We start from the raw sequence: 13255 nt of genomic DNA, 5'->3' as shown, positions 1-13255 counted from the left end.
TATTTAATAATAGATTTTATTTAATTAATAGATAATTATAACAATACTAATACATAATCATAATTTAAAAAATTGGTAAACAAGCGACCGAGAAAGATTACGTATCGCTCGGTGAAGCGGGTGGCGAGGTCACTGCCCTCGCGCGGTGCATACGATTTATGGACGATTTTGCAAAACTTTACAAGATACAAATATTAAACAGAATATATTTTTTAATATTTTTAGATGATTTAGCATTATTTCTATTATTATTTTTTTAAATATGGCGAGAATGCAAATCAACTCACTGTATAACGACTACAAATTTTGTACTGTCATTTGTGCGGTTGTGGCGTACGCAAGAGGACTTTTTTCAGCATAATCCACAGAATAGCAGCAGCATAATACACATAAGCCACAGCATAATTGACTGTGGCGCTGGTTTTCAGTGAGCACTGAGCGAAGATGAGTGATGGACGTGTGTGTCGCGAAATAAAAGAACTTAAAATAAACGAATACTGTGTATGTGTTCCTTGTACATTATGTTACTGTTATATTATTATTTTAGTTTTGTTACTACAAGGGTTCCTTTTGAAAGGTTTGAAAGGCCTTTCACGCTCTGCGATCGTCGCCGAGAAAACATCCATTTTTCTAAATCTACAAAAACAGTTAATTGAAAAAAACCGACCTCAATAGTTTTCTTAGCAAGTATTATTATTGCAATCGATTAACGGAAACGGTGAAATCCAATAAACCGGATTCATCCCCTAATTTGCCACCCTTAGAGATGGAATATTTTATTCAAATTTGAACGTGACCACAAAAGTCTTGAGTAATCGCATTTATATGCGATTAGTCACAAAAAAGCAATCGAATTGAGCCTCCTCTTTTTTTATAGTAGGTTACAAAATAAATTATTAGAGTGTATTTTAAAGACAATAACAGTTTGGTTTTCTTACCACGCATAGTTTCAACGCATGTTGAAGCATTTCCTCTCGTTCGGTCGGATTTTTCTGTTGTCTTGCGAACATAAGTAATTCGTTAGCCTATAAAGTAAATACAATAACTTTATATTCTTTCCATTTATATAAACATAACGTAAAAGTAAATACAATACCAAACCCTTACTTTGGAACACGTTGCATCTTCTTGCCTATACAGTGTGGGACATAATTGTCTTAATTTCTGTGAAATACCGTCGACAGAGGCGTTGTCGCGAAGATAACCAGCAACTAATGATCCAAGGAGTAAGCATGCCACTTCTTGTCCCCCAACCAGCAACTCTCTGCAGATTTGTAAATCTTTATAGTGTTCAACATAACTATTACCAGATGAACGACCTCTCTAAAATCGCACAAAAGCACTTTTCTTATAATATACACTTATTATACAACCAATTATAATGGACTGTTGCAGTGGTAGTTTTATACCTGAAACTAGCGGCTTGTAACGCATTCTGCTGCTCTGGTGGTAAACTGGCGGCAACGACGTGGAACTGGTGCTCCGACAGCACTTTCCAGAGACTTAACATTTCGATGGCCAATGCTGAAATGTTAGGTTTGTTATTGCTTATCTTAGACAAACTCCTTTTTTAAAGGGATTGCGTATTCTTCCTCACAAAGAAATAATATTTATTTATTTATTTATTTACAAACACCGCCACCTTACCCACTTTGCCACTTACAAAGTACTATTATTATTAAAATATACGATACAAGAGTCGGCTTATTAGTATTGTCTCCCAAAGAATCAACCAGTTGTGCTGTTTAATAAAAAAAAATGCTACTGACGTCAAGCGAAAGAAATATTACAGGCTCTGTTACATCAGTTTTCAACCTTAATTACATAACAATGTTTACTATCCTTGGATTCAAGACACATTGAAATATCTGTTAGGGCGCTCCTTCACCGCGAACACGCTCTTGTAATGTAACGTTCAAAAGCAAGCGTTACAGGCGGTAAGGGAGGTGAGCCGAGCATCCGCTGCGCAACACTTGTAACATTCTGTAGCCTCCTTCACCGGGAGCATTCGCCTGTAATGTAACAATCTGTTCAGATTTTGCGACTCCACCAGGTGTAGTGGAAATGTTTTAAAGTGTTTACTTAGGTGCCTGTGAGGGCCTTTGAGTGCAAACGAGTGCCTTTTAGTGCCCGCGAGTGCCTTTGTTAGCAGCGACACCTAGCGAGCCTCTGCACTGTGTCGCGGTGTCCTACGTCAGTTGCCTAGTAAACTAGACAACCACCCAGTTCTGTGGCCGCGCGCTAGATGGCGCTAGTCAAATAATCTATAATAATGTAGATCCAAGGCGCCAGAGGGCGCCTGGTTGTAGTACATAAGCAAAATTGTAAATCCAGTGCTCTCTCTTATCCATCATCTCAACACGATCAACACACAAGCCACAGCTGCGTTTTCATTTCCTCGTACCAAGGTTTAACAGCCTTTGAGGGTCGTATCCCAGAACTCTACTCATTGCTCAAGTCAGGATTTGAATATGATTTCAAGCACTGGAAATACGACCCTAAACGCAAAGACTTGAGTATAATTTCTAGTGCTTTAAATCATACTCAAATCCTGACTTGAGCATTGAGTAGAGTTCTGGAATACGACTCTGAGTGCCTTTGAGTGACCGTGAGTTCCTTTGAGTGCCTTTTAGTGCCCGCGAGTGCCATCGAGTGCCTTTCAGTGATTTTAGTGCCCTTGAGCGAATTTGAGTGCCTGCTAGTGCCATTTGGTGCCTTTGAGGTCCTGTCAGTGCCTTAAGTTCTTTTGAGTGCCTTTGAGTCAATGCACTCAAAGGAACTAAAATGCACTCAAAGTCACTCAAAGGCATTCAAACGCACTCAAGACACACAAAGGCTCTCAAAATGACTCAAAGACACTCGCGGATACTAAAAGGCACTCAAGACACTCAAAGGCACTCAAACGCACCCAGTAACTCAAAGCTACTCGCGTGCACTAAAAGGCACTCAAGACGCTCAAAGGCACTAAAACGTATTCAAAGGCACTGAAAGGTACTCAAAGCCACTCGCGGGCAATAAAATGTACTCAAAGGCACTCAAGACACTCAAACGCACTCAAGGGCATTCAAAGGCACGCGCTGGCATTCAAAAGCAATCGCGGGTACTCCTGGCTCTCGCGGGCGCACCTGGCTCTCGCGGGCACTCAAAGGCACACGCGGGCTCTTAGGGGCACTCGTGGTCTCTCGCGGGCACTCGCGGGCTCGCTACCTCGCACATCTCTGGTGGAATCGCAGCCTAATCGAATCTTGCATGTTACATTACAGGCGAATGCTCGCCGGTGAAGGAGGTAGTTTGTAATGTAATACTCAAAAACGAATGTTCGCAGACGAACGTTCGACGGTGAGGGAGGTAGTTAGTAATGTAATTCTCGCAAACGAATCTTGAATGTTACATCACAGGCGAATGTTCTCGATGAGGGAGCGCCCTTACACACAGGATTATTGAGTCACAAAGGGCCTCCCTATATCGGGCTCAGTACAATGTACTACCGTTTGTATCGTCGATTACACACCAATGATAACACACACGTTTGTTTCCCTCAAGCTTGGCTATAGTACATTATAGTATACATACACTACAGTACAATATATTAATGACTGTAGCCAGTAGCTTACAATCCTGGTGTCCCAATTTTCATTAATCTTTGCAAAGGAGACGCACACAAATCGCTGTTCCTGGCAGTATTTAAACTAGTACAGAATTTCATAAAAAAACAATCATACTTATGAAAAGTTTCAATGCTTGTAGAGAAGCATGTTCGTCAGTATGTGGAGGCGCACCGATGCGCTGTGTAAACGCTGCTACACGCTGCAATCGCTGCACTATGTACGCACAGTCTTCGCCCGTCACACGGCTCACCATCTGAAGTATTCATTTTTAAATTATTTAAGTACTTACTTTTTATCGTAGGTGCATAACGTCTAAAATATTTATTTAAGTAGCAATAGAGCGCCTTGTGAAAGAGTTCGTTCAGGAACGTACTACCACCTTACCTATTTCTGCCGCCAAGGGTAAGAAGTGCTGGTGAAATTACAGGCATATGGGACTTGTCAACTTATGTCTCAGGGTGACGGGCGCAGTCGCAGTGCCCCTGAGATATTTGCGATTTAAAGCACTAAGTGGCACTGCAACTGTTATGGATAGGCGTGTCGCATACCACCAGGCGCACGACTTGTTCGTCCCGTGACTTGGTATTATAAAAAAAATATTGAAAACTCTAGCACTTCATATAACACCAAGGACACTGCATTGTACAATGTGTCACATAAAGGATTGTACGCAGTCAGTACCGACTGTCTATGCTGTGCGCTGTGTTACTGATTCTGTACAAGTCTAAAATGCTTACTACTTTTTAAAGCTAATCTAAAACACCTTTCGTGTGAATGTTTCGGATTAGAGTATTAATATACTATTGAAAATACATACAAGCTAGCAAACACTGCATTTCAAAACAAAACTGATAAATAAGTGCACTTACGAATTCCTTCTTATCTGGTGTCATTGATGTAGCCACACATCTTAAATTCCATATGGGTGCTAGTATTCGTCCCACATAGATATAAAGACCATTATGTTTTGGGCTATATTCTAATTGAGCCGAAAAGTTTAGATCTCTTTGTTGGTGCGTTACATTCCCCATAAAAGAAGACTGGTTGAAAGGAGCAGGGCTAGTCATAGGTTGCTGAAACGGACTAGACATGGACAGGCTCGGTGAACCAGGGTAGGACTGGTTCATTGGCCCCTGTTGGTAAGATTGGTTCTGTTTGCTTGGCTGGATTTGGCCCTGTGGTCCTCTCATAATCATTGGCGTTGACATTTGACGCGGTGAGAATTTAGGAGAATCTGAAAAATAAAAATAATTTCTAATTAAGTTGGTAGCTATTAAATAAAATAAAAAACAAAATAATCGTTCACTTTCTCTGCGCAAGGAAAATATATCTTATATTAAAATACATTAATAATTTTACATGTACATTATATTATTATTGCTATTACAGCTATTAATTACAAGGACCTTAACGAGTTACAGATATTGTATATGTGTGTGGAAGGTTAATGTGACTCAGTGATCTAAATAAATTTTGGGTTTGCCACTTTGCAAGCATAAGTTATGTGACAATTTATAACAAGTTAGCACAGAATACCTTGCCAAACTATTTATATATTTTGAGTTCTTAGTTTTTCGCGATGACCCTTAGGAAATGATTTTCGGATTTAAATCGCGTATTTGTTATTTAGGCAGTTAGCCGTGGCCTTGGGACCTTTTACTGGGCAGGAAACTTTGTTTTGTTTGAAAAAAAACAAAGAAACACGATTTAGATCTGAAAAAATAGTTTAATTTCCTATATTTATATATTGCTATTGCAGATATCCGTCCAAACCATATTATAGCCTCAATATAAAAATAATGAAACACATACTTATGGTAGATGCCACTTGTGCGGTCGGATTCTGTGAGTAATTTTGCTGGGCTGTATTCTGGGCTTGACTGCCGTAAAGATAGAAGGCACGAGTAGCCCACTCACTAATCGACAGGTCGCCGGAGTTCGTGTCTTCGCATGCTAGGTATAAGGCGCACGCGCATGCTTGGTCCAAGTTGTGTAACTGCAAGGGGGGAATAAAACGATACTACATAAGAACAATTAAGACAGTTTATGTACCTTTTATTGTTCTCAATAAAACTTTGAAGGTGTAATATTCTCAGAAGATCATGCTTGTTGAACAACAGGAATCAATTTAACAGTATTTTACTTCTGATACTACCTGGAAAAAATCTTTAACGGACTGCGCGTCAGGTCCTCTGCAGTCACGTAATAGAGTGCGCAAAAGATCAGGTGCCGCTCCGGCTTCCAATATAGCAGCTCCTGCCCCCGTCACCACCGCCCACCGCGACACCGACCACACTCCTGTTTATTGGAGAATAGTTACTTGTGTAAATAGGGTTGCTAGTGTAGTGCCTAGGACTGGAAATACATTATTGCAAACAAGCTAATATTTTAAGCCTAAGTAGCAGGCAACGCTGTTGTTCAGAAGTTGAACCGTCATGAGTTATTCATAGTTATCAGTACCTACGTACCTACCATTAAAAACGAACAATGGTAGAATTTTGCAACTTCGTAAAGCATAGCTAAATTAAATTGCAAATCAATATAATGTTAAAACATTTGAAATTTGTTGTACAAAATACAGTTCGCTGCTTTTCAAGAATGGTGGACCAATCCAAAATAGTTCCTTTTTTAATTATTACTGAGACTTATTTAATGCACTGACCACAGAAGTTCATAAACAGAGGCAGTTAGATTTCTGTGACAAAATATTTAATTTTATAGTGAATGACAACATGGTGATTGTCTTTGATTCGTCAACTTTGCGTGCCAGACACGTCTCAATTTATTTTAAACATCTTTCTGATGAATTCGGTGCTTCGAAATAGGCCACTATCCTAGAACGCCTTCGAATTAATAATCCGTGGCAGACTAAAGGCGAAGCATTAGAAGAGACCCGTGCTCCGCAGTGGGACATATAATGCGTTGATGATGACATCACCATCATCTATCTGATCTATCTTTTTCTAACGCACGCAGACTGACTGTTTTATGTTCTCTTTCACTTTTTTCCAAAAATATAAAAGTTGGTATTATTTATTCATTTATTAAAAACTGGAATTTAAAAATATATTCCATATTTATTAGCATATTTTTACTACCATGATATTCATCTGTTTTATGTGAAAATAGTCCACTAGTATGTTATTATTATTGATACAAGGACAATAACAATAATTATTATTGATTGTTTGATTGTTACTAAGTTATGATATCGTAACAGCCGTGTGGTTTTCGACCTAAGTGACCAGAGTTGTAATAATAACAATAAGTAATGCAAAAAAATTACTGTATTAAGTTGTGTGAACATGAAAACATCCTAAAATATTACAAGTCGAACTTCGACCATAACTGCCTCCGTGGCCGAACGGTTACCATGACTACCACAACGACTACCACGCAGAGGTCCCAGGCTCGATCCCGGTCCGGGAGAAATATTTGTATGGCGTACATTTATTTCTCTCGTGAGTTTGGGTGTAATTTGTGGTTGTCTATGTGTGTGTCCATGGCACCCGCGATACAGGGTTTCCCTAGTGCGGGGCTATGTTGAGTGTGTGCGATTTGTAGCGACTTAGCCACTGTGAAGTCAAATGATTTTTGCCGGCGTCAACGGTATATAACGAGAAATAGAGACGAAATACGGACCATCCAACCCTGGCAAAGGGACCTTATATCATTTTTAAGTATCAACTCTCGTTTGCACTGAAATCACAAATTAGAAAGCTGATATATTACTGCGCCAACTGATCTGTGTGTACGTCTCCGTATATTCCAAAAATATTCTGTATTTATTGTAATAAAAATAATATCTGAATATGGGGGGCTGTTCCATTTGGTGGTGTGGGAAAAATAGCAAAACATCTAATTACAAAACAAACAGAATGACATTTCATTGGTAATTAAATATGTAATTTTTCAATTATAGCAAAGCTCAAATCAAACAGGTCGATTTGAAGTCAAACAATTGACGATACCCGTGAATTGTTTCGATTTCGGGCTGGCCAATCGGAGCGCAGTTGTCCCGGTAATGATATGGAAGAATAGTTTTCAAACAAATGACATTTTGTCTCTATTTCTGGTTATATACTCGATGACAGTATCATAATATGAACAATGGAACACTTGAAATCGATTAAATTAGATACCTGCAATCAACAGCATCATAAATGGCAGTGTTCCTCGTAATACAGTACCGACTTTAAATTTAAAGTAACTGACCTCTTTTATATAGTAGAAGTGAAGATAACCGAGAGCTGTGGTTCTGTGGTAACGAGGTAAGCGCCCACGCTGGCCCGTCTAACGTAAGTAATGTGTGCGCTTCGCTAAATCCTGGGCCGGGCATCACGCGTGACAGGCACCAGAGAGTCTCTGCTTCTCCACCGCTTCCAGAGCACACCATTAGCAGCGAATCTAGCAGAAAAAAAATACCATGCTATTTCTATTATAATTTCATAGGCAGATAACAACGGACCTCAATGTCACCACTTTGTGGAAAAGCGTCTTTCGAAGTTATGCTATCGCAATCCCTGAAATTCTAAGTAAAACATACCATTTTCATAGACAGCACTGTGCACCTGCTTTGGCTTCAGCACTGACGCATTGGATGTGAAGCCAGGGGGCAGCCGCACGTGCAATAACGTGAGGTACTGCGGCCGCTGTAACGCACCTGGGTTCGCACTGAAAAGGTGGCATAATAAACTAAGTAAATGTTTTGAAAAACCTTTCAGGATATAGCAAGGCGGCGTTCCGTGGTCTCCGCCTACTCCTTATGTGGGACAAGGGCGTGAGCTTATGTACGTTCAAAGCTTAAAAGCGTTTATTTATTAAACATAACTAACAATAGTTTGGTATTTCATAAACCTCCCCACAAAGCTGAAACGAACATTTTAATAAAGGACAAACAGCATCACAAAATCCGATAGCAAATAAAGTAGTGCTGCATTTACATTCTAATACAATTATTTCTGTTCATCATGAGAGCATCTAATATGATATCTATATCTAATATAATATCTAGGTTAAACTAAAAACTAATTGTGGCTTGCTTTGTTTGCTCCCACATATGGAATAAGAAATGTTACTTACTCCCCACTTCCAGTGCTGAAATACAGTCTGGCACCAGTCTGTGTCACAGCTACAAGGTTTAAATGTTCAGATTCTGATTCATCAACTGCAGATATTGCTACAACTGGTTTGAAATTATATGCTTCTAAGGTTCTGCAACATAACAAGATTATTTGTAAGCATAATAAATATAACATACATACATACTTAAAAATAATCATTATAATATTTGTGTGCCAATTAAAAAAAAAATCTCGAATGTACTAACTCATAATTGAGGCTATCAGCATAATGGTAGTGTAACCCACATTAAATAATTTTTCTACATTATTACTTAAATGATACTAAAGCACATAATTATATTTGAACCTATTTTCATGTAGAAAAACAATATTCTGTTTTTGTACATGAAAATAGTATCCCATAGCAAACATGGCTTGCCTACTTATATTTCATTATTACGCAAATATAAATTGACATACATAATGAGTAAGTACTACTTACTTAACAATGTCCACAGCTGAAGAAACAATATTTCCCTGTGTAAGTCTCACAATCTTTCGTATACTATCACCGTTGTTACCTAAATCAAACACTTCTATACACCCTTTCTCACTCAATGTGTACAAAATATTCCTAGAGTTGTCCACCTCTATTTTTACTATGGCATCTTCATCATACAAGGCGGCATTAAGGAATGAAGGGACTAGAAATGATAATGCACTGGTTGAATGATTTACTTTTTTACAATGTTTTCCAAACCATCCCAATTGTGCCTGAAATAAAGCGTAACGAGTAGCTGTAAATTAAATTTATAACTAAGTTATAATGTACACAAGTAACAAAAACTTCATAGGCAACCTGTGTTGCGAAAAAAAGTTTTAGTAAAATATTGTTCAAAGTTCACCTTACCTGATATGTAATTTCATAAAGACATCCATCCTTGCCGCCCAAGAATATCCGTCCTTGTGCTGTAGACTTAACAGACATCATTGATACTCCGTCAGTAGGTAAGACAAACACTGGCTCTGGCACTAGGTGGATCTCTTCCAACTCTCCCCTATCAGTTTTACTGCTCGAAAATGTTACTCCTATAAAGTGCCAAGGACAGGGCTTACCTTATTACAAACTTATTTAATCATAATAGAATATTAAAGAGGCATGGTACAGACATAATTAACTTCATACTTTGATGACTGGTCTATTCATAAGAATACAACAAAACAAATTTTATTTATTCCTTTAATTGTAAAAATTAAAAAACAAAATTAACGAATTCAAACTACTACTCACCTAAGACTACTATTTCCACAGTTGTGGTTAATACCAGCAGGTACCTAACAAAGCTCTGAAAAACACCTGGCTTCGGTTTCACCAAGCCAACACTAACTATAGTCTCTCCTAGACCATCAAAGTAGGCGACATCACTGCCATGTTCGAATGCCCAGACATAGATATTGCTATCTATTGCAAGCCACACCCTACTTATTTCTGGAAACACCCCCATTAAACAGTGACATTGCATATCTGTTACAATTTTAAGAAAACAATTGACATGTGAAGGTTAAAATGCTACACTATTTAGGAACCTTACACAGGCAAGGTAGTAGCAGTAGAGCTCCTTGTGAAAGAGTTTGTGTAGGGAAGTACTGCCACATTACTGAGTATTAATTACTGCATTCTGGTTTTGAAGAGTAAGGACTCTGGTGAAATTACGGGCACATGAGACTTGTCAACATGTCTCAGGGTGATGTTCGCAGTGGCACTGCCCCTCAGATCTTTGTGATTTAAAGCTGTTGTAACTTAGAACTTCTCTTCTTAGCATCATAAAGAAAACCTAGTACTTTGAACAGAAAGAACAGCATTGACCTACCAATAAATGGACGTCGGATTCGCGCTAAAAAGTGTCCACACCTACAGGGCGTTAAAATCGCACACAGAGCGTCGATCGCGTAACAGTCTTCATTAGTTCGACTGACATGCAGTACCAATAATAATAATAACTTGTAAAAATTACTACAGTAAAGTGTAAAAACAGGATTTTGTATCATATTTTCACAAAACAAATATATTGTGTTATCATAGTTCTCATTTAAGTGTTACTTTGTACAGTTTTTTAGTATTTAATTTATAAATATAATTGAATCGTAAATACAAAATTACAAAAGGACACAAAATAATCAAATAGCTAACTGTCCTTTTTCTACACATTGCATGCACTGAAGATGGATAGAGACCCATTAAGTCAGTTTCAAGAAGCTTATATAAACTTGTTGGTTATTTTCAATTATTGTTCGAACCACAAGCGATTGAAATATTTAGAACAAAGAAACTATAGAGTCGCTTTGAGTTTAAAGTTATTTATAAAATGATTTTTTTATTAAATGGTAGCAATAACTAGCAAAATATTGTTGTATTCGTTTTACGGCTTGGGATTGCCTATCAGAAGTCAGAAAATACTTTTGCCCGAAGTAACTTTAGCTCAAAATTTGCATAATGTGAAATGTATTTTTTTAGGAAGATTACAAAACAAAAGCTAATTTTGATTTTAAATCGGTTTTCGGAATTACGTTTAGGTGGAATATTGACACATTTCTTATTGTACATGCTTATTTTCACATTTGTAGTAATATTTGTGTGTACTTATCTGCCCAACTCTTTATTATATCTTTAAGTGAATTTGTACAAAATTTGACATAATAATATATATAAAAATTAATTGATATTCACGATAAAGGTTACTCCACTACTCTTGTGTCCAAGTAATTTTCAGGTGAAGCTAAATATGGGGCATTTTATTAAGTTTCCAGTAGAAGCTGAATATGGTGTTTATAGGCCCCTAAATTGTTGCATGCAAAATTTGGCAGTACTGCAATGACATTACAATTTAAATGAAATGTTTTAGTTTTTTATATTTCGTAACATGTCACTACATTTGTATAGCTTAACTTTGGACTTTTTTTCATGGATTTTATTAGACCTGACATCCATTCGTTGGTAGGTCAATGAAGAACAGGCAAAATTTGTATTTTCAATGCTTTCGTCAGACTAAAAAGACAAATATAACTGCAAGTAGTCGGCATAAAGGCGATATTTGCCTTGATATTTACCTGCCAATAAATCATTTGATGCAGCCAAGTGATATCAGAGCAAACCACAAACGGTCCCAGTATAGAGCCTTGTGGCACACCACTGTTAATAGCACTTTGATCTGACATTGGGAAAGTGCCATCAGGTTTAGACAATTTGACTTGTGTGAAAATCACAACTGCAGTATTTTAGTTTTGAAATAACCAGAGGAATATTAATGGAACTGAAGGCTCTGCAAAAGTCCAAAGTACCAGAGCTTTACCACTGGTCAAATCTCGAGCACTGAGAATTTCATCTATGACATCGTGCAAGCCAGTATTTGTTGATGTAAAAACACATTAACACTTTAACCACAACAAAAGATTGCTGTAAGTGAACTGCTTATAGAAAAAAGGATACGAGCAAAGTGTTCCATAATTTCAGGTGGTAGTGGAACTTTGTTGATGACTTTTAGCTGGGACAAGTTTGGGTGACCTAGCAATACAGCCAAGTTGCTGTAGTCCCCTGCGTTGAGGCCGCTGCATGTTGGACTTCGTTGCGTCGCTATGCCAGTTACCTACAACATTTATTCAATTGTGTAAAAGAATCGTATTGTGAAAATAAATTATGTAGAATGTAAATGCAAAAATACAACACTAGACAAGAACGATATCTGGGCCACATACTGCGAATAAGAAGAGCAAGGGCGACTTGCATCGTCCTAATTACCTCCAAAAACGAAGGGAGCGAGTTATCTTCACTAATGTACCGGTCCAAATTGCATCCAGCAAATTCCAAACATTCTAGTTGCATTGTGCTGCCTTCCACTGGCCGCGTTCTCTCAACACTGCTAATGACACTGGGCATCTGAACATTTCCAAATTAAAAGGAAACCTAAAATTTATGTGTTACAAACCACTTATTAGCTATATTTTTAGGTTATGAATTGGTTTTAAAAGTAAATGTCACAATTACATTTCATAATTTAACTTACTTTAGATTTTTAAGTATAAATGTTAAAAACAAACTATAGCATTATTATTATTAATATTAACAAATGTATTTAAACTGTTAATAATAATTAGTCAGACAAAATAAATGATAAAGAGATTTCAAAGTTGAACGACGACAGTTAGTCGGTTGGATACGCAGCACTACCAATATGCAGGTATATAAATCACACCAGAAAAAAATAACTGGCGGGAATTTGAAGTGGAAAAGGACCACAAGGACGCTAAAAGTTTTTAAATTTAAAATTTTCAATTAAGATTATGTTGAGCGCGTTGTACATACGTAAAAATAAAAATTATTCATGTTTTTATTTTCACATAAATCACTTATTTTGTTTACTAATAAAAGACGTTGAATCTTGAACACAAATTGTACAATTTACCGATTGCTATACTACTATACTGGATAGAAGTAATGATATAAACAAAAAAACATTATGGAAAAGTTTCTGGAAGAAGGAACAAAACATAAAAGGCCAATGATAATTGGAAGCATACAAAAAGAAA

The 13255-nt window shown here is 37.4% G+C and overlaps 1 protein-coding gene across 1 annotated transcript in view; it reads right to left on the bottom strand.

The window, feature by feature from the left end:
• Positions 1–12600, bottom strand: part of LOC113237204 (nuclear pore complex protein Nup154) — a 19714-nt gene extending 7114 nt beyond the window's left edge. Inside the window, exons 1-15 of the mRNA XM_026473543.1 lie at positions 12468–12600; positions 12159–12315; positions 9963–10196; positions 9582–9760; positions 9174–9445; positions 8691–8822; positions 8155–8282; positions 7824–8015; positions 5764–5906; positions 5421–5604; positions 4478–4842; positions 3723–3861; positions 1410–1524; positions 1108–1264; positions 939–1025 (exon numbers count right to left, since the gene is read on the bottom strand). Coding sequence (XP_026329328.1) covers positions 939–1025; positions 1108–1264; positions 1410–1524; positions 3723–3861; positions 4478–4842; positions 5421–5604; positions 5764–5906; positions 7824–8015; positions 8155–8282; positions 8691–8822; positions 9174–9445; positions 9582–9760; positions 9963–10196; positions 12159–12315; positions 12468–12551 — 2568 coding nt within the window. The 5' untranslated portion in view covers positions 12552–12600. The remainder of the gene's footprint in view (positions 1–938; positions 1026–1107; positions 1265–1409; positions 1525–3722; positions 3862–4477; positions 4843–5420; positions 5605–5763; positions 5907–7823; positions 8016–8154; positions 8283–8690; positions 8823–9173; positions 9446–9581; positions 9761–9962; positions 10197–12158; positions 12316–12467) is intronic.
• Between the last annotated feature and the right edge of the window lie 655 nt (positions 12601–13255).

Source organism: Hyposmocoma kahamanoa, unplaced genomic scaffold, assembly GCF_003589595.1.
Source record: "Hyposmocoma kahamanoa isolate Upper Pololo Valley unplaced genomic scaffold, ASM358959v1 93, whole genome shotgun sequence".
Classification (NCBI taxonomy): Eukaryota; Metazoa; Arthropoda; class Insecta; order Lepidoptera; family Cosmopterigidae; genus Hyposmocoma; species Hyposmocoma kahamanoa.
The sequence above is the reverse complement of the archived record's forward strand: the minus strand, read 5'-3'. Positions and strand labels throughout refer to the sequence as shown.